Source organism: Corvus moneduloides, chromosome 3 (genome assembly GCF_009650955.1).
Source record: "Corvus moneduloides isolate bCorMon1 chromosome 3, bCorMon1.pri, whole genome shotgun sequence".
Classification (NCBI taxonomy): domain Eukaryota; kingdom Metazoa; phylum Chordata; class Aves; order Passeriformes; family Corvidae; genus Corvus; species Corvus moneduloides.
The window spans coordinates 2,562,728-2,583,473 of NC_045478.1; the positions used below are offsets into that span (position 1 = coordinate 2,562,728).

The window sequence follows — 20,746 nt, forward strand, 5'->3', positions numbered from 1 at the left end:
TGTTTTAAAGGTCTGACTCCTGTAAGATGAAGTAGATGCTCCAGTGTCATATAAAATCTTCTTTGGGCACTTTATAATCGCCCAAATTTTGCAATATTTACTATTACAAGCTACATACAATGTCTGCCCCCCAAACTGCTCTGTATATTTAATTAAAGCATAAATTTTAATTGAAATAAGGTTTCAGACAGGTCTTTACAGCTCTGCAGGACGTGACTTTGTGGCTTCATCCCGTCCTTACGTATGGAGTGAAAATTCACTAAATTCATTGGAGTTACTTTTCATTTCTAATCAAGTTACTGACAAAATATCTGCCCCTAAAGCTTTTGTGATTTTAATATTAAATATAATAAAAGTTTAATAGCAAAGGTAATAATATTTTTAATATTAAAATGTAGATGGGCTGTGCCATATTGTCTCCCTCTTCGACAACCTTCTATGAAGATCGGGTTTTAAAAGTCATTCTCTAACCAGTTCTCCAGTGAAGGTTTTTATTCCCCCTAGAAGTATTTAAAATACTTCTTTTTGTATCTGAGTTGAATGCAGCAGCATTTCAGTGCTACAAGCCAAGGCAAATCTTATTTCATTGTAAAATTCCTCCATTTACAGAACCAAAATCCTAATAAAAAAAGAAAATACACTTGGAGAGGGGGAAAAACATCCCAAAGCCAGAAATTTCTGCTTTTGCAAGGATAGTGGTGGTGGTGCCATTCCCTTTGAAATAATTCCTCCCTAATTGGTATCCCAATGTAATGGGTAAGTGAACATATTTCACAGCAGCAGCTGTTGGATGTTCAATGACTGGAAAATACAGCGCTGGTGAAGTGTGTGGAGTGCTCATCCCATCAGGAGGAGTAAGTTAATCATACACAATTCACTGAGCACTGGAGCTGCATTTGCAGAGCAGGGGCTGCCGTTTAATTGTCGTGGGCCCTTTTTCAATATCTTGCAGGATCTTTTGTCTCAGCTGTAGCAGTTTTGGTTGCATCCCTAAAACTGTCAGTCTTCCTTATTTTTGCAAGGGCCTAACAATTCCTCCTTCACAATGCAGCTTAAATTGGACCAGATGCTGCATCAATAGAGCAGTCTGCCCATCTCAGAGGCATTAAGCCCAAAATTATTTAGAAAATTGAAGCCTTTAACATACTCTGGATTAATGTGATTAAGTAGAGCTTGCTTTAATTCATAGCCATCTATTCCTTTATTAATAGCCATTTCATCAACAGGAGCAGCACATATGGGGACAAGATGACTGAAAGTTAAATTGATTGCTGGAAGCCTGGAAGAAAAGCATTTAATGTTTCAATAATAACTGATGTAAGACTTCACTGCGGGGCATTTTGGATAGATTTAGACCAGCTTATAAGCACAGTATTTATTAGTATCTTTTAATTTTTATTATAAGCTTGCTAAATGCAAGTTGGTGGGGTTTTTTTAAATTATTTTTATTTCTGCATTTTATATACAAGATTTATAAAGGAGAGTCTCTCATGTGACTGGTAACAGCTGGGCCAGGCCATAGAGGAGTTGGGACTTCTGGAAGACTTAGGAAGAGATGAAATAGAAGAGAGGTTAATTTGTTATGATTATTTGCACACATCCATTTCTGATCCTAGAACTGTTCTGGGTGCTGAAGGAGTGTGTGAGAGGTCTTGTATGACCCATAATATAGGGGGGCCCTCCCTCACATGCTTAAACCCCATTTGTGGGGAGGGTTCAGGTTTGTCCTAGCTTGTTTCCCAACTCAGGAATTACTTCCATGCAAATTTATACATGGAACCATGGAATAAAAAATTCATTGGATAGAATGACAGAATCCCAGAATCCCAGAATGCTTTGGGTGGGAAGGGACCTTAAAGCCCATCTCATTCCACCCTGTGCCGTGGGCAGGGACATCTCCCACTATCCCAGACTGCTCCAAGCCCCGTCCAACCTGTCCTTGGACGCTACGTGTGTAGGGAGAGAGGCTTTTACAGGACAATCCAATAACGACCCAATACCCTGGAGTGATCATTCCCACAATTTACAGTTGAAGAGTTCTAATCCCAGTGCCTGGGAATGTTGAAGAGATCTAATCCCAGTACCTGGGACAGCTCCCACTCCTGTGTATTTCCAAGTCAAGTCAGTCCTAAATTCTGCTAAAGGTAATTAAGATGCCAGAGTTTCTTGGCATGTTCAGACTGGTCTGATTCACCTAAAATAAATCTCTGATTTAAAATGGAGAATGACAAGAACGAGCTGTGATTTGTGACCATGATTAGAGTCAAGGCGTAGAATCATGGAAATGTTGGTTGGAGGTCTTTACTCCAAGCTCTCGTGGGAAGCAGGACCATCTTCAACACTCAGTCAGGCCATCAGGGGCTGTGTCAAGCCAAGTCAGAAAGAGCTCCAAGATGGAGGTTACAGATTGATTGGTCTTCTGGTGACAGAGGTTCTTGAAATGTTGAGTTGGAACCTTCCATGTTGTGGGATATGGCCATTGTCACTTGCTGGGCTGTCTATCACTGCTGAGGAAAGAAAATGTGGAGCTGCTGGAGTGAGTCCAGAGGAGGCCATGGAGCTGCTCCAAGGGCTGGAGCCCCTCTGCTCTGGAGCCAGGCTGGGAGAGCTGGGGGTGTTCACCTGGAGAAGAGAAGGATCCAGGGAGAGCTCAGAGCCCCTTCCAGTGCCTAAAGGGGCTCCAGGAGAGCTGGAGAGGGACTTGGGCCAAGGGATGGAGGGACAGGACACAGGGAATGGCTTCTCAGTGCCAGAGGGCAGGGATGGATGGGATATTGGGAAGGAATTCCTGGCTGTGAGGGTGGTGAGGCCCTGGCCCAGGGTGCCCAGAGAAGCTGTGGCTGCCCCTGGATCCCTGGCAGTGTCCAAGGCCAGGCTGGACAGGGCTTGGAGCAACCTGGGATAGTGGAAGGCATCCCTGCCCATGGCAGGGGGTTGGAACGATATAGTCTTCATTTTCCCTTCCCACCCAAACCCTTCAGTGATTCCATGATATCCTAAGAAGATAAATAATGTCAAGCATTTCTCCCCTCAGTGTTACGAAACTGCATTTTATTCCAGGTCGGATTTATGTAATCTCAGCTTTTGGCCACAGGATCTTCCTGTGCAACAAAACCAGAGCTCATTTCAATATGAGAAAAAAAAAATCTCCAAGGAATAGTAGCTCTGAGAAAGGAAATTTGCGCCCCTCCTTTTGCCAGAGTTGATGTACCTAAATTCCAACAGTTCTCCAAGGATTAGGGATGTACAATGACCCTAAATGAGAGCACAGTGATCCACATTATTTGCATATATTAATTCCCTGAGTTTTGTTTTTTTTTAAAATAAATTAACAATAGCTTTTTCTCATTGTCTTCTAAATACTCTTGGGCATCCAAATTGGTCATTCCTTTTTGGATGAATAAATGCCAAGGAATACTGGTTTCACTTGAATTAAAAATCCCTTCTTTGCTTTTCTGAAATGATTCCCTTTAAATGGGAATAGAAAAAGGATACAAGTGACCTGTAGTTGAAAACTCTTGATTTGGGGCTGGTTGAACAGAAATAATGGATTATCAAATACAGTGGATGTTCATTAGGCTTAAACTGGAAGTTAATGGTTTTACTGGTCTGATGTGAATGATAATATTTACATTTCAGCAAAGGAAAACCAGCAAAAATAGTTTTTGTTTTGTGTGAGTAGCACCACGCTGTTTACTGGAATTAATTTTATTTAATTGTATTAGTGGCTGAAATAAAAACTGCTCTTATTCACTTATCCCAGCATAATTAATCATGGTAATAATTCATTTTACGTGACTTCTTGAGGTTAAGCTTTGGTGCAGCCATTCATTAAAATTGAGAATTAATAATGTCTAAAAAGTTGGCCACAAAAAAAAGGAAAAATATCTGTAAAGATTTATTAAAGGTCAATGATTGATCTACTCAGCTTTGTTTTTTAAACCTGGTGTCAGACCTGGGTCGTGCAGCTGTAAAAGTCTCTCAAGTGGTGTTTGAGCTGGTTCTGTGGTTAATGGGCTTTGTGAAGGGTATTTTTCACAAGTCCTTAAGACAATTCTTCTCATCACTAAGTGAGGCTTGTGCTCAGATTCCAGGAATGAGGAATTCCTCTCTCCATAATCAAAAATGGGATATTCTGGAATGGAGCCTCTGATGATGCCAGTAGTAGAACAAAATTCTTTTCCCTGCAGGGACCTTCATGAGGATGGTTGGGAAAAATAAAGTTTCAGTCAAGGAGCTGGAGTGAAAATGAATTCCCACGATGATTTTCTGCCTCCAAACTCATTTGATTACCAGAGTTTTCAGGGTTTTAAACATCTTTTTAACAACCAGACAACCAATTTTGTCACCTTTTGTGATTTGAACTCTTCCTTGTTGCTCTTTGCAGACATTTGTACCATGCACCCAAGGCTGTACCTTCCTGATTTCCTAGTTTCTGACCTTACTGCAATTTTTAATACCTCTACAGGGTAAATTTTTAGGCCACTCCCTCAACAACCTTGCAGGAATATCACTTGAAGAAGGGCAATGGCTGTAATTTATAATTAAAGGAAATAGCAGGATTTCTAAAGCTGTTTGAGGGAAAGTACTGTAAATGAAATGATTAAATATAATTTTAATTAATTATGTTTTATAGCTGTTCTAGGTATATAAATTGTTAAAAGTTTATCTTTTGAATCTCTTTAATAGTTTCTGCTAAAGACTTGTTCAGCAAATAGTTGCTTGGGCATTTTTAGAATTTTCTAGAAATCTTTTACTAATTTTGGTGGACTTGGAAGTGTTTGTCTAGGACAAATTAATTCTGAATTTTTATCCCAGCTCTCTTTTTGCCCTCTAAGTGTCTGTTTGCCATGACAAACTTTGCTCTGTTGCCTTCTCCTTGCACTCTGATGCTGCATGGTGAAGCCAGGTTGCCTCTACTGTTTTTTGCAGATTTGTTTTGGGGAGATCAGGAGGGAAACAATGATCCCAATCTTATTTATGTTTATAATAGAACTGTCAGAGTAGTTTAATAAAAACTAGCTATGAAAGAGGAGCTTTCAGAGTACAAATACAGAAATTTATTCTTATTTTTTGGCCTTCTGGTCTACAGTTCTCAGGTATTAAGATCTGCACATTTTTTTCTAAGCTCTTTGATTTCCAGCTTCACAAAGAGTCAGAATTGTCCTATTTCAGAAACCAAGCCTTTTATTCAGAGATCTCCTCCTAGTAGTAACCGCTTACTAGATTCACTCTAGAGAGACAAGGAGAAAACTACAATTTTTGTTATTCTAACAGAAAATAGTAAATATTAGAATATCTTACTCTCATTTCTTGTTTTTTCTTTTAAATTCCAGATTAGTTAATATTTTCCAACTCTCCAGCTGGCTATTAATAGATGTCCCCAGGTATTATATTTACCTCCAGTTATCCCTTTTCAAAGCTCTTCTCAGTGCATGACATATTCCTCACATCCCTATTATTCTTTGCTTTGCATTATGCCCATTTATTTAAGGAAATTCTTTGTGTTGCGTAACAGTGGCACAGAGGCTTTGCAGCTAAAAGCTGTAAACTTTTAAGCAAAAAAAAATCAATCATATTTTCCATTATATTGACATTAAACCAATTCCCTTTATAGATTGAATCTGTGTTTCTAAATCCAGGTGTATTGTTTATGTATTTATTGTTCATTTTTCCATCTAAGCTTTTTCTGTACCAGAGCAGACGCCCAATATTGCTTTGGTTTGGGACATTACACCCATTTTTGGCAATAAATCATCTCTTAAAATTCTTTTCTGAAGATTTGGGTCTTCTGAGCCTGCTGTGTCCTGGAATATCACTCCCTTTCCAGCCAACGGGGAATTCTTGTTTTCCATTTGCTTTCTTCAGAATGAGTCACAGTTGAGGCAAATGGGTAAAACTCAATATCTGGGCTGTTGAGGAAGGGTTAGATGGGATATTGGGAAGGAATTGTTGGCTGTGAGGGTGGGGAGGCCCTGGCCCAGATTGCCCAGAGAAGCTGTGGCTGCCCCTGGATCCCTGGAAGTGTCCAAGGCCAGGTTGGATGGGGCTTGGAGCAACCTGGGCTAGCGGAAGGTGTCCCTGCCCATGGCTGGGGGTGGGGCTGGATGAGTTTAAGGTCCCTTCCCACCCAAACCATTCTGAGATTTCGTTATTTCCTCTGAGGAAACAATTCATTCAGCTCAAAATATCCAGCAGAAACCTAAGCTGAGCAGTTCAAGACTGAATTCTAACCAAACACAGAATCTAAAACTGTTGGTCACTAAATCTTTCCTGGAATGTGATCATTTTAAGCATAGAATCATAGAATGGTTTGGGTTGGAAGGGACCTTAAAGCTCATCCCATTACGCCCCCTGCCATGGGCAGGGACACCTTCCACTAGCCCAGGTTGCTCCAAGCCCTGGCCAGCCTGGCCTTGGACACTTCCAGGGATCCAGGGGCAGCCACAGCTCCTCTGGGCTCCAAGCCCCATCCAGCTTCCAGGGACTACCTTTGCATAACCCATTTGTCAGGAAATGCAATTTATTGGAATGTAAAGGCTCCATCCATCGGATGTGTCAATTACGGGTTAAATTTGGGCTTTAAATGAGAATTTTTTTGATGTGAGAATATGGAGTTTTTGTATTCCCAACTCCGAAGCTAAAATATTTTAACTCTACTATAAAAAATGATATAGAACTTGGAGTTGGGTCAGAATCTTCCTCATCAACCATGATGAAAAGAAGATAACTCAAAAGACCCAACTCTTTGTACAGATGAGTTTGGCATAGGAAAGCTTCATTAAAGCCAAATGAACAAAGGAAAAAGTCACTGATATATTCCCAGCCTTTAAGGCTCCCTGCATTACTTAATTTGACATTTTTATATTATAGATCAGTATGTTTCACCAAGTTACTGTTTTAGCAAGACGTATCACTTTTTCCTTTAAGTTTAGCTGATATTTGATGGGAGTGTCTCTCCCAGAAGGAAATCTGATCTCATTTGAAAAAGTCAGGAAATGAAGAAGTGGTTTATGGGACACGGGTTTAGAGGACTTCCCCAAGATCCCATGGTGCAACTGAGCAGTGACCACTTTCCATATCCATATCTAAAAGCCGTTTTCCATTCAGAATTCCCTGGTTTCCATCCCTACCACTCTTGATCTGCCTTTCCATTGCTTTCTCAGTGACCCCATTTGCATCCCCTTCCTGAGGCCATGCTCATCTCCTTGAGTTAAAAACCTCCAGGGGTTTCTTTTGGAAAGGGTAAATTCATCCGGCACTTGGTGGCTGTCACTGAAACGACTTTTTGGGATTTCTTAGTGCCATGGTTGATCTCACCAGAGCTGTTCCTACAACCCCTTTCCCCTTAGACATCCCAATTCAGCCCCTATTTCCTTTTATTGCAGTATTGCAATGAAATTCCATGTTTATTTCCAGCCTTGCCCTTCCCTCAAAGGTTGTTCCCCATTTGCAGGTACCACGTGTGTCCCTTTTACCCTTCAGCAGAGATTTTACCTCTGACTTCTTTAATACATTTTTGATTGAGTGGCCCCAGCGCAGCAAGAAATGGCTTTGTAAGACCATCCCATCAGCTCCTCATTGGACTTCTCCACAGAATTTATAAATTGAGACTTTATGTTTCTTTCAAACTCCTGATGAAGGGCTTTAAGAGCAACAGGCTTCATAGCAGTCCCTGCAGAGGACAGATGAAAATGCTGCCATTCAAGCCTTGTTCCCTTCAGACATTTTTTTTTTTAGAGATGTCATTTAGACAATTCTTAATCCACTAAACATGTGCACTATCGATATGGGGGAGTGTTAATTTTTTAATCAGTCATGAAGTAATAAGTCAAATGCATTAATAAAGCCTAAGTTCCATGCTATTACATCGCACATTTATTACAGCCAGACTTGTAATTTCATGGGAGGATGAAATGGAGTTTGGCTGACAAGACCTGTATTCCATAGGACCATGCTGTTAATTATAAGCCTATCTTCAATATTTTTCCTTCACTTGGCTGAAATTAAATCAGAATATCTTTTCTAGGAGCACATTCCAACTGGGAACAGCATTTTGACCACAGGACCAGGCCAGAGGGAGTCTAAAATAATCCCTTTTTAAGGGCTTTTAGTGTGGACATTCAGCCTATAAAAACATAACCTGTAAGAAGTACAGTGAACAAGGAAAGTTTTGCTATTTCCTTTTCTTCCTACAGGTTTATGTAATTTATTTTTCTCTTTTTATTGGCTCTTCAGTGTACAGCCATTTTACAAATAAAAAGGCTTTGTAGCAGTGGTCTCGCTTCCAGATATTCTGTTCAGCAAAACCAATCAATATTCTGTTTATCAAACCCATTTTGCTGCTAAGGAGCACACAGGATTTTAGCAAACAACAGGGAAAATTTTTACAGCTCTGCCACATAAATTTTAAATACTTGCAAGTAAGAAACAGGTTCATTTAGCACTTTCATTTTTCAAAAAAAACCCAATATTTTTTGTGAAAACTGCCAATCTTCTTTAATTTCATTCAAGTAGTTTACTGAAAAATATGAGAATTTCCGTGAAAAAAAAACAATAACAGCATGTTCAACCCCATTTTTTACTGGCAACTTTATTCTCTTAATTTTGTTTTGATGGGGTAAAAAGCAAAGTGATTCTAGAAGGCACCAGAAATAGCAGTTCATTGTTTTATCAGCAAATTTTCCTATCTTTATGAATTTTCATTTACTGGGTGATTCACCTGTCCTCTAATAAACCAAACAAATAAAATTTAATAACATTTTCTCTTCAGAGGCACCACACTATAGCTGCTGCATGAGCTACTTTCTGTAGGTATTAGAAAATACTTGATTTTCTGTGGTCCAGGCAAAAATTTCTGGAAGTTTCTGGAATTTATGGACAATTTATTTTGATTTAGAACTGCAGGACTGGCCTGCCCATAGTGATAAATTGGCTTCTTGCTGGAGAGGATTGACATGTTTTGATAAAACTGGATAAAAGAATGTGGATCACCCTGAGAAGTTAAAGAACCATTTTTTCTAAAGCAGAAATTCACAGTGGTTAATAAAGGAAGCATTATCTCCTAGTTCAGTGCTGGTAAAGTCATTAAAGTTGTTTAAAATACAAAGAAGAAGGTAAAAAAAAATAGGCACAAGTTAGTGCCAATGTAGAAGTACAAAATATGGGTCGGTTCCATGAAATTCCCTCAGTTTTAGGCAAGAAGTTGAATAAAAATATTCTAATGGACCCTTCTTAAAAATCTCTTGATCTGGGATTATTTCCATTCTTTTCATTCTCATTGATTTGAAGGTCAAAAAGGAAAGGGAAAGGGGCACTAAAATATGGGCTCTTGGTGTTTTAGTGCTGAACCTTTGGTTTGTTTATTTAAAGAATAGGAAGGCGCTGGAAATTTCAGTAGTGATAACCATGACTTAATGAAAATTCCCAGGCTGGTTTGGAGAAAGATGCTCAAAAGACCTTCCCGCAACTTTTGTTGGTTGTACTTTGCATTTTCACTTGGGTCTAGACTTTGGTTAGCACAAATTGGTTTATCTCCAAAATCAGTGAGTGCTGAAGTTTGGTTGTGTTTCTTTACATTCCACATTGGCATCATGGTCCTGGCACAGGGTGCCCAGAGGAGCTGTGGCTGCCCCTGGATCCCTGGAAGTGTCCAAGGCCAGGTTGGACAGGGCTTGGAGCAACCTGGGCTAGTGGAAGGTGTCCCTGCCCATGGCAGGGGGTGGGACTGGATGAGCTTTAAGGTCCCTTCCCACCCAAACCATTCTGGGATCTCAGCGAGGTTGTGTTGCCAGTGTGACAAGCACAGGGGCAGTTCAGGGATTCAGGGAAGAGGTGAGAAAAGAGGGAGTTATTTTCTGAGAACTCTTTGAAAAGATGTGAAAAGTCATATCTGCTCTTTGTGGAACACACTGGGAGAGCAGGAGCTGTAATGGATAAGTTGTTCCTCAAACTCTGGGCCATTCTTGTAATAAAGAGCTGTTAAACAGGCCTGAGTACAAATAAATTCAGTGAAATGATCTTTATGGTCCCTTCCAACCCAAATCATTCTGTGATTCTGTGATTTGCTCGAGTCAGGATGTTATTTCTCAAAAGAGCCAGGTCCTTTTTTATTGCAGAATCAAGGCAGGAGGGAGTAGTTTGGGAATTTTGGCACTGTAGAATTTAATTCACCCGAGGCAGGACCAGGTGGAGGTGAAGCCCACGTGGCTGCTGGGAGGCTCCCAGGTGAGGAGCTCTCCAGCCAGCCCTTGGAAGCTGCTCCACTTTGCCGGAGATAATTAAACACCCCCTAGATCCAGCCAGTTAAAAAGAATGAGTTCTCTTCCCTAATCCCTCGGCTTGGGCACTCACCTGGGACATGATTAAGAAGGTGAGAATCTAAATGCTATTAGGAAGAAAAGGAACTGAAAAGGTGTCACTCAGACGTCTTTTTGTCCTGCTCTTTGCAGGGACGTTTTTGCCAGGGTTGGAATCCCCTCTGAACGAGCTCGCCGGAGTTAATCCTCTGGGAGCGGCCGTGTTTTCTAAGTGGGAAATGGATCCAGGATAAACAGACAATCTGCTCTTGGCACTCGGCCCTCTCTGCCTCGGTGTAATAAAGTCTTCCCATCTGTAGGGAGGTTCTTCAATGGTTAAGCTCCTTCCAGAGCTGAAGGAACCAAGTGCCAGCGCTGGAAATCTGATAATGGCTCTGATAAAGGAAGGTTTTCTATTTGCACAGGGAGCAGCAAATGGAATTATATTTATAATTCCATAAATTATTTAAAAAACGTGATCCAGACATTGAGCCTTCTAGAAATCTTCATACTCATTCAAACTTTTGCTGTGAGATATTAAAGATCAGCTGATTAAAAGCAGTGGGTGAACTGAGGACACTGTGACTCTCTGACGATATAAATGGACATTCAGGTGCAATTCTGAAGGAGGCACTGGGGGGAGGAGCTGGATGTCACTGAGACAATCACATCTCCCACTGATCATTTGAAATCCTTGCAGCTCCTCAATGTCAGGCTATTGAATTTCTCGTTAAAGATACACAGCTTTTTGGAGAACAAGTGGGGTTATTGTTTCTCTGTGATTGCTGCCTCTCCATTTTAAGACCTCCTACAAAAAAAGGTTTGATTAGAAATATTTCAATTTCTTTTTCCACCATAGAGAGGAGCGGTGAGCTGGGTTGATGCTGTGTTCATTTGGCATTAGGTTTACCAAGTGTGTGAAACACAAACTGAAACGGGATTATTCTGTTTTTGTTGTCAGACTCAAGCCTAATGCAAATAGTCACCAATGCCAAGATTGTTATTAGGAATAGCCACAGTATATCCTGAAAGAAAATCCACTGGATTGTGGAAAGGCTTTGAGGAAAATGAGAGGTGAATCTGGTAGGACCAGCAGCATTACTTCCTTTCTTTTCCCCTGAGGGTGAATATTGATTTTAAATCTATTCTAACAGTCTCTTAGCCACACATCTGAGGGTATTTTCCTTGAGGTCAGGCTATAGTTCTCAGAGGAGCACCATTATTTCCTTATTCTGGGAAAAAAAGAAGGCCGATCCTTTGAACTTCTGGATTAGCAGGAGCAGGCAGTGTTGATAAGGTGTAATTGCTGCTTCAGTCAGGAAGAAAAGCCTCTGTTGTTTTTAAGTTCTTTAGAAAACTCTCCTGTGATCTAAACCTGTTAATCTTACACAAGTAATTTGCTCCTGAGTGATAAAAACCTTTCATAAGCTTCATCTTGGCTTACAAAAAATAAAAATACTGAAGTCAGAAGCCACTCCTTAATCTCGTTTTAGTTATACAATGTTGGTTTGAGGGAGCTGGACACACCACAGGCTGTGCCCTCTCCTTTTTTGTCTCCAGCAACAACCGAAGTCCCAACTTGGGCTCAAACAATTTCATTATTTTTTGCTGATAGACCACATTAAACCACAAAATCTGGAATAAATTCCATCCCTGACCTAAGCTGGCTGTTACTTCTTGCCGTAATACAGAAAGACCATTTCACTTCATTATGAAGCCTGTTATCTCTGACTTGCATTTTTGTTCTGCTGAATGGATGATCCTTCCTGCTTCCCACCATCCGAATTTGGCTTCAGGTAATGAGGTGCTTCCCTGGACTGTAAAAGGCAGAGAGGAATTGGGTCACAGTTGTGGACATCCTGTAGGATGGGGGGACCCAGCTTTACTCCAACTCCCAGGAAACCTGGATATTCTCTTTTCATCCCACTGAGCAGATCCTTGTTACATTGGGATAGGGAGCAATTTGATTTTATCCAGTCTAGACTACAAATATCCCAGATGTGTCCTCTTTTACTCATCTGCATTCCAGACTAAATTTAATCCCAGTCTTTCAAATCTCTTTTATCAGCTGGCCCAGCCCTCTGTGCCTCATTCGGGTTTTGTTTCAGGTGCCCCATTAGCTGATAAAATGCTGTCACACTTTGCTCCATCATGGCTCTTTAATATTTCCCAGCATCCTTTTTCTTGCTCTCTACTTTTTTTTTAAATTCAGATTTCTCCTCATGTCTCTACTGAGCCCTCCTCAGTTACTCATTCTGATTTTTCTCGTTTGGTGACAGCTCATTCAGGACCCATTACTGGGCCAGATTCACCCTGTATGAAATTCCCTGATTCTGTTGAAATCAGTGGAACAAATCTGGAGTTTGTGCTGGTGTAAACGAAATAAAAACCTCCCTGATGTGATCAAGGGACTTATTTTATCCCCACCAAAGGCAGATCTGGCTGTCCAGTGTATTTTTTTTAGGTATTTACTTCTTATGATTTAATTGAAGGATGGGATTTTTTCCCCATTCATGAATATGTAATGATGACAGAAATGTCTAATTTTTGAATTATAAAATATATAATATATATATAAAATATAAAATGCACGTTGTGCAGTGGACTTTCACCTGAGAGGTCTGAGCACTCATCAATCTCATTATTAATTAAAATTTAAGTGAATTATGTGCCCAGATCCTTCATATTGTCTGAAGTTGGATCTTTCAATAATATTATGAGCCATAAACACATCAGAAATTAAAAAATTCTGTCCAAAGTGTAACAGAAAAATAGAAATAATGTGTTTTAAGTGCTGTAACACCTGCTAATCTTCCTTGTATTTCTGCTGTCATAAAATTTAAAGTTCAGCCGGGCTCTCTTTGACTCTTTTGAGCCTCATGGACATTGCGAAACAGTTTGGAATTATTTGTGTGATCTTGTGTAAGCACACCCTTGGCATTTGTTTTTATCATCAATATTATTGATATTTTATAGTATGATAATTATTTTCTAATCAATTATATTGTCCATATCGCCACAGAAACAAAACCCAGTCAAGACAACTTGGACAAAAAAGTTTTCATATTTTATTGCTCTATTTAGAATATTTCAAATATTTTGCTAGTTTTCAGTTATAAATTTGTTAGAATTATTAATTTTTTCTCCTTTAAGCTGACAAACTGCTGCAATAACAGCACTGTCTTCCCTTCTCATCTCTCTGCATGGTTTGTTTCACGATGGCCCTGTCTGAACAAACAGATTTATTAGAGTTGACTGAAATACAAAATATTGTGCAAAAAAGCTCAAGTATAAATGGTGCTAAACCAAAATATTTTTAGGAAAACACGAAACAAAACCAAAGGACTGTGCTTGGAATCTTAGAGACAAAACCCTGAGTGCACCTTGGCTAATTGTCACTGCTAAAATCTGGTTTTATTTTGAATTTGCAGGCAGAACTGGGCACACCGAGGCTGTCCGGGTGGTGTTTGAGCCACAAAACATCAGCTTTGAGCAACTGCTCAAGGTCTTCTGGGAGAATCATGACCCGACACAAGGTAGAGTGATGAGTGAGCCAGTATTTAATTATCTTACTAATTACAGCTGGGGTAATTAGTGTTTGAGCTGCATGGAAGAGATGAACCTTGAAATCACACTGGAGCTCAGGAATATGATTGCAGACATTTATTGACAGAGAAAGAGAGGGAGAGGGAGAATGGGAGCACGGAACTCACAGTGCCCCTCCTCCCTTACAGCTGCCTGGGCTGGGAAAATTCCCACAGAGTGGCACGGGAGACAATGGAAAATTCTCTTCAACTTTGATGATGACAATTTATTCTGTAATTTCTTTTGTCTCTTCAATTAAAGTGTATTTCTTTGCATCTTCAAAATTTCTATTATTTTAGTTTATTTTATTTTACTTTTCCTTATTTTATTTTAAAATTTTATCTTATTTTTAAATTTTATTTTATTTTATTTTATTTTACCTTATTTTACCTTATTTTATCTTATCTTATTTTTAATTTTCATTTTAGTTTGCTTTACTTAATTGCATTTTATTTTGCTTTATTTTATTTTATTTAATTTTATTTTAATTATTTGATTTTGTTTCTACCCAGAACCTTTATCCTTCATCAGAACCTGGGATTTTACATTTTTCAACAGTACTGAGTATATTTTATGATTAGAAAAAGGGAGCAAAAAAGGGGTAAGAGATGTTGTGCAGAGGCACTAGTGGACCATTCTACCTATTTGCCTTATCCAAACCTTTGGAATTAATTTATCCTTCTTGGCAGAGGTTTTGTGCTGACACGACCCACATCTGTGTAAACAGAAGTGGGAAACTGTGTGCAGAAAACATTTTGCATGTTTAGAGAGTTCCAGTAAACCTCATCCCTTCTCCCATTTCCCAGAAACGCTGCACACAAGTAACTCATTTCAATATTTGAACAGCCATCGTAATTATGCCACTTGTTACTGCATCTGGGAACAAAAAAATTGCAGATGATACCTCCAAAATGTGATGCCATCCTGGGAAAAAGAAACTCAAAGAGGGATCCAGGGACTATTGTGGATAAGTGTCTTCCACTGAACCCAAAGTGGTTATTGCAACTTCTGCCTCTATGGAAAGGGCTTTAGTCAGGAGTTTTCTGCCTGCAGGGCCAGGAAATCAGAACATTTTGTGCAGTTCCTCTGTTGCCATCCTGGGGATCTTACAGAAATATTGCTGGAGATTCAAAGTGCGACAAAAAAATGGATATAGAGCCCAGAAAACTGCCCCAGTGCTGGGAGTAGGCACGATGAAGAGAGATAACACCATGTCGGGGGGGTTAGGTTGGATATCAGGGAAAGGTTCTTCCCCCAGAGGGTGCTGGGGCACTGGAACAGCTCCCCAGGGAATGGGCACGGCCCCAGGGCTGCCAGAGCTCCAGGAGCGTAGGGACAACGCTCTCAGGGATGCACAGGGTGGGATTGTTGGGGTGTCTGTGCAGGGCCAGGGGTTGGACTGGATGATCCTATCCAGCTCAGGAGATTCTGCGATTCCATGAACACTGTGATCAAACAATACTTGCAGGTACCTCATGAGAGGTTGACAACCTGACCCCAATAAACCAGGACAAGCTCCAGTAGCTGGGAGCTGAAGTTTGGAAAGTTCCACTGTGCAATGAAACAGCTCCACATCCCTCAGTGTAATTAAACACTGGAGTATTTTTCCATCACCATCCTTTCGAGTCTTTCAGATGGGTAATCCATCATTTTGAAAGAGGGGCTTGATTCCAGTCAGGAGAAGGAATCCTGTGAATTTGTCGAGTGCAGTGGCCTACACTGTTGATTTATGAGCCTCCCTTTCCAACCCACTGCCTCAGAGCTGTGTTCAGGTTAATTCATCGGCACCATCCCTGAAAAACTTGGAGCTCTGCATTGAGAGATGCCACTATGGCAGGGGGTTGGAATGAGATGATCTTTAAGGTCTCTTGCAAACCATTCCAGGATTGTCTGATTCTAGGACAATCTCCACCCTCAAATCACACTCTTGGGCCTTCCTGGTTTGCTTGTAGAAATGATGGAGTTTTTCATCCTGTCCTACCAGTTTTTGGTTTTAGACCTTTTTCTTGCTCTTTTTTTCTTTGGATTATCAGAAATTGGCCATCAACAGAGGGTGGCTTATTTCTTTCAGCATGGAGAAGAGAATCTTCAGGGCGACATCATTGAGGCCTTCCAGTAGGTACAGGGAGCCTACAGGAAAGATGGAGAGGAATATTTACAAGAGCCTGGAGTGACAGGACAAGGGAGAATGGCTTCAAACTGAAGATGGGATGTTGGAAAGAAATTGTTCCCTGTGAGGGTGGTGAGGCCACAGGTTGGCCAGAGAAGCTGTGGCTGTCCCTGGATCCCTGGAAGTGTCCAAGGCCAGGTTGGATGGGGCTTGGAGCAACCTGAGATAGTGGAAGGTGTCCCTGCCCATGGCAGGGGGTGTAATGAGATGGTTTTTAAGATCCCTTCCAACCCAAACTCTTCTGGGTTTCCATGACTCTTATGGACTGCTTGTTTTGATGCATCGGGACAATTGGTCCACGTGTCTTGCTCATATGTTTGGATTCATCCTGATTGCCAGGGCTGGGAACCGGTGGACAGGAGTATGGGATTCTTCACTTTGCAGGTATGAGAAATGGATTTCTGCAGACATAAGTTGGACAACACCCACCTAATCAGTCTTTTGCCATGTCTGTAGTCTTGTCTTTGGCAGTGGTTGGGCTCAGCCCGTGGCTCACATAGAACAGGGAAGTGCCTGAAGGACCTGAGGGCTTTAGGGTGACTGAAGTTCATTACCTGGACACACAGAGTTGTGGATGAAATGTAGTAGTTGTGATAACAGATCAGATAAACCCATCAGTGTAATTCATGATTCTTTCTGGCTCTAAACCAAACTAAAATGATGGCGTTATGTCTTTATATCCTCATACGACAGAGGTTCAGCACAGTTCCGGTCTGTGCTTTCAGAAGAAGGCTGGATGTGGCAGCTGTGTGATTCACTCTTGGATTTCTGGCAGCTGGGAAGCATCATCTGATTAGCCCAGGCATGAGGCCATGCTAATGTGGCTGAATTCCTTCTGGGAATGAGCTCCTGTCTCCATGTGACACCAAGCCATGGAGACACCCGAGTCCTTCACACTGTCTCAGGCATCTGTGTGGCACTGCAGTGCATGGTGGAAACATTCCTAAACTTTTATCTGAGCTTGGATCAATAGAATTTCCACGTGGTTCTTCCATAATAATTTGCCAAAAGTGAGAGCACTGCTTTACCCCTGGAAAAGATGGAATTGTTCTCGGAAGACTTTGCACACCCCAGCCTTGCACAGGTTGCTTTACCTGTGTATTTTTGTGGTTCCTTAATGCTGCACCAGGGGAGGTTCAGGTTGGACACCAGGAGGAATTTCTTCATGGAAAGGGCTGTCAAAGTTTGGAAGGGGCTGCCCAGGGAGGTGGTGGAGTCCCCATCCCTCGAGGTGCCCAAGGAACAACTGGATATGGCACTCAGTCCTCTGGGCTGGTGACAAGGTGGAGATTGGACTTAATCTTGAAAGTCTTGGAGGTCTTTTTCACCCTAAATTATTCTGTGATTCTGTGATTTTGTTATTCTAATCTCTGTCCAAGAATTTTGCAAAGCTCTTCACATCTCATATACATTTCTTGATTTGAGAAAAACCTGAACCACAAGGTCCCAATGTCAAACTTCTGTGTTTTGTAAGGCAGGGATGGTAGAAGATGTCTAAATTGGGATTGTTTCTTTGCCTTGACTTGTATCTATTCCCTGTTTTTAGCTGGCTGTGGGAAATGTAGCTTTATGTAAAGACACTGAAAGTGAGAGTTATCTCTCTGACCTACAATATTTTTCTCCTTTGCGGTTGAGCTGTGTGCACACAGTGAGTTTTATTCAGGCAGCCTTGTGGGAATGCAGGACTCAGTCTGCCAAAAAGAAGATTTTGACTAAGAAGATAAATGAGAAGATTTCTTATTCATGAAATTCAGCACAATCTTTGGGTGAATCCAGTGTCTCACACAGCAAATGCCTGACTTCTTGAGTACAGCTCCCACTCAAAAATATAAAAGCTCTGTGGGGTTTATCTTTTTCCAGAAGTTGGGATAACACCATTTCATCCCTCCTACCCCCAGCAGAGATAATGGACTTATCTCATTGTTATGATGTCATTAAACATCAAACGTGTACATTCCGTGGCAGATTAAGGCCTTTCAGGATCAGTTTAGTTGGTATCAAGTTGCTGAAGAGTACAGACTGCCAGTCCCACCGCCGTTCATCATTGCATGAGTGTATTCATATTCAAAACCTCCTGCTTTCCAAGCAGTTGTCCTTTAGAAGAGACTGACTCCTCACTGGGATTCAAATTGTTCCTGGGAAGGAGCCTGGCTCTTGTTTTGGGAAGCTCTGGAGTGTACAGAAGTCAATTGAAAAGCAGGAACCTTTGATCAAATCAAACAGTTGAAAGAGATCCTCCCTGACGAGCATCTCGGAAGTGTGGGGCCCTGACAAAGTCCTCCTGACTGTTAATTTAGGCTCTATTTTATAATTCATTAGAATTGGGAGACTGAAAAAGCAACAAACAACCCCCTGACTTCTGCCAAGTGGCATATGGCTGTCATCTCTGCTCAGCCTCCAGTGCCCTGCTCAGCATTCCTGCTCTGCCAGGAAAGAGCTGATCTATAAGAGGATTGCTCTGGACGGCTCTATAAGTGCTCGAGATGTTGTTTCTTTGTCATTGATAGAGAAAAGAGGGATGAATGGGATATGCCAAAAATACTGCAAAAAAAATTTGTAGATAATTTTAATTTTTAAAGTTTACAGAGGTGTAGAGCAAAGTCTGTATTGCCTGGTTTTTTAATGGGACCGTCCTCAGAGCTTTCCAGATTTTTTTAGGATATAAGCCTGACTGTCTCCTTAAAGTTGCACTCTGACCATGGTCCTGCTGACAACTGCTTGCTGCCTGTCTGGAGGGACTTGGACTTTCAACCCATCAGTTTTGTGCCTCTTCTGTAGTGTCACAATTTCTGTAAAGTAATCTTTGACTTCCCTGTTAGGGAAAAGGGTGATTTTCTCCTCTCACTCCGACCTTTGAGCCGGATACAAGCTCTTTGTTTGTGTTGACACTGGAAATCACAAACTTCTCAGGCTGAAAATTAACCCTGCATGAATGGAACTGAAATGTGGTTTCCAGCCAGGATTTAAATTGCCGAGAGCAGGAATGGTGGTGGGATCACCCTTCTGGCATCAGCACCGATATGCAGTGCCTGAGCCAATTCTAAACCCCGCTGTGCTCCTGGACAGGGAGGAACGTGTCATACTGGATCAGATCAGAAGTTTGGCTGCTCTTTGTAGGGTGTCAGAAACTATTTCTCCACACCTCTGGAAAAATCAATCTGATACCAGAGGAAAGTGTTTGGCATGGTACAAATGTGAGTCCTGTAAAGGACTTTAATCTTGGAATTCTCCTGACCTGTGTGTGGGTGAAGTCCTTCATGTGTCAGAGATTTCAGCCAGTCCAAGGTGACTTAAAAGAAAGGCTCCTTCTTGCTTTCATGGGCTGGACAGAAGTCAAGCAGACAACAAAACTCATTTCATTTTAGAGCAACTTGGTCTAGTGCAACGTGTCGCTGTCCATGGCAGGGGATGGAATGAGATGATCTTTAACGTCCTGTTGAACCCAAACCATTCCGTGATTCTGTGAAAATGTGTTTGGGAGAAATGAAAAATCCTCTTGTCTCTTTCAGCTCTGTTCTTTCGTGAGCACAATCCAAAGCAGATGCTTGTTTGTGTAGTTCTGCTCCCCACATTCCTCAAAAGTGCCCAATCCTTCCCAGCCCACAGGAAACGACTCAGGTACAGCTACAATTCCCTGTGGTGAGCGCCTGTTGTCCACACATCCCATCATTTTTCATTCCTTCTGGCTTTCTGTTTGGATTTTTGAGTTAGTGGCAGGAGCTGGGAGGAAGCCAGGATTCCATAGTTTTGGTCACCCCTTTGACCATGGGGTGAAGGACAAAGCCACCCGTGACCACCGCTGCCCAGGAGCTTCTGGAATTCCCCTTCCAGCCTTGTTGATCCTTTGTGAATATCCAGAGAACCAAAGTCATTGTAAGGAATCTCATTCCCCTTTTCCTGTCAGGGACAAGTCCTTATCTTGCCTGTGTTTGTGCAGGAAATGTAAGCAGGGCTGATATTTTTCCAGCAGTTGAGGACCATCTGTCCTACAACAAACTCATCACCTGCCAGAGTTGTTCAGAACATCTCTCCGTCCATATGCTTGTGTATCCATGATAAAGAAGAAATGTAGGAGCCATTTCTCCTCCCTGTGACCTTCCAAACACGCTGGCATTTAGCCTTGGTGCTGATGCAGGAATTCTCCAGATTAATATCTGCTTTTTGTTGTGCTGACCCAGTTTGCTCGCAGAGGGGATATTTATTTCTCCCCAGCTTTGAAGGCCTGTACTTTTTTTAGACATTGCATAAGGAATCTATCATCTGCAAATAATTAAAATTAGACACTAGAAATGACATTGTGTTGCTAATGAGCAGATGTGTCTACTTATACCAGTGGAAGAACAGCTGTACACATAAAAAACGCTGCAGCCACCCTAAACCAGCATTTGGTATTCTGCTACAGGCCTGGAACTTCATTTGGAGATTAAAGGGAAAAAAATAATCTTTCCCTGTAAAATATAACCGTTTTTATGTTTTGCCTCTACATTTTTGTAACTCTCTTCCCTTTATAATTTGAGTGAGATTTGTGAGTCTCAGATTAAAGCACCTTTGTCATGTATTTCAAACGTCATTAAGAGCCTTGATGGTCTCAGCATTATTACAAGGTGTAACGAAAAACAGTAGAAATATGAAATCTATTGTCACCAGGCATATTAAATATATTCAAAATAGAATTACCAGCCCCTCAGGGAGC

The 20,746-nt window shown here is 41.2% G+C and overlaps 1 protein-coding gene across 3 annotated transcripts in view; it reads left to right on the forward strand.

Annotated features, from left to right (window-relative positions):
- MSRA (methionine sulfoxide reductase A) overlaps positions 1 to 20,746 on the forward strand; it is a 237,225-nt gene that overhangs the window by 123,548 nt on the left and 92,931 nt on the right. For all 3 annotated transcript variants that reach the window (XM_032103940.1, XM_032103938.1, XM_032103939.1), the window contains exon 4: positions 13,730 to 13,834. In XM_032103940.1, the coding sequence (XP_031959831.1) occupies positions 13,730 to 13,834 (105 nt within the window). The remainder of the gene's footprint in view (positions 1 to 13,729; positions 13,835 to 20,746) is intronic.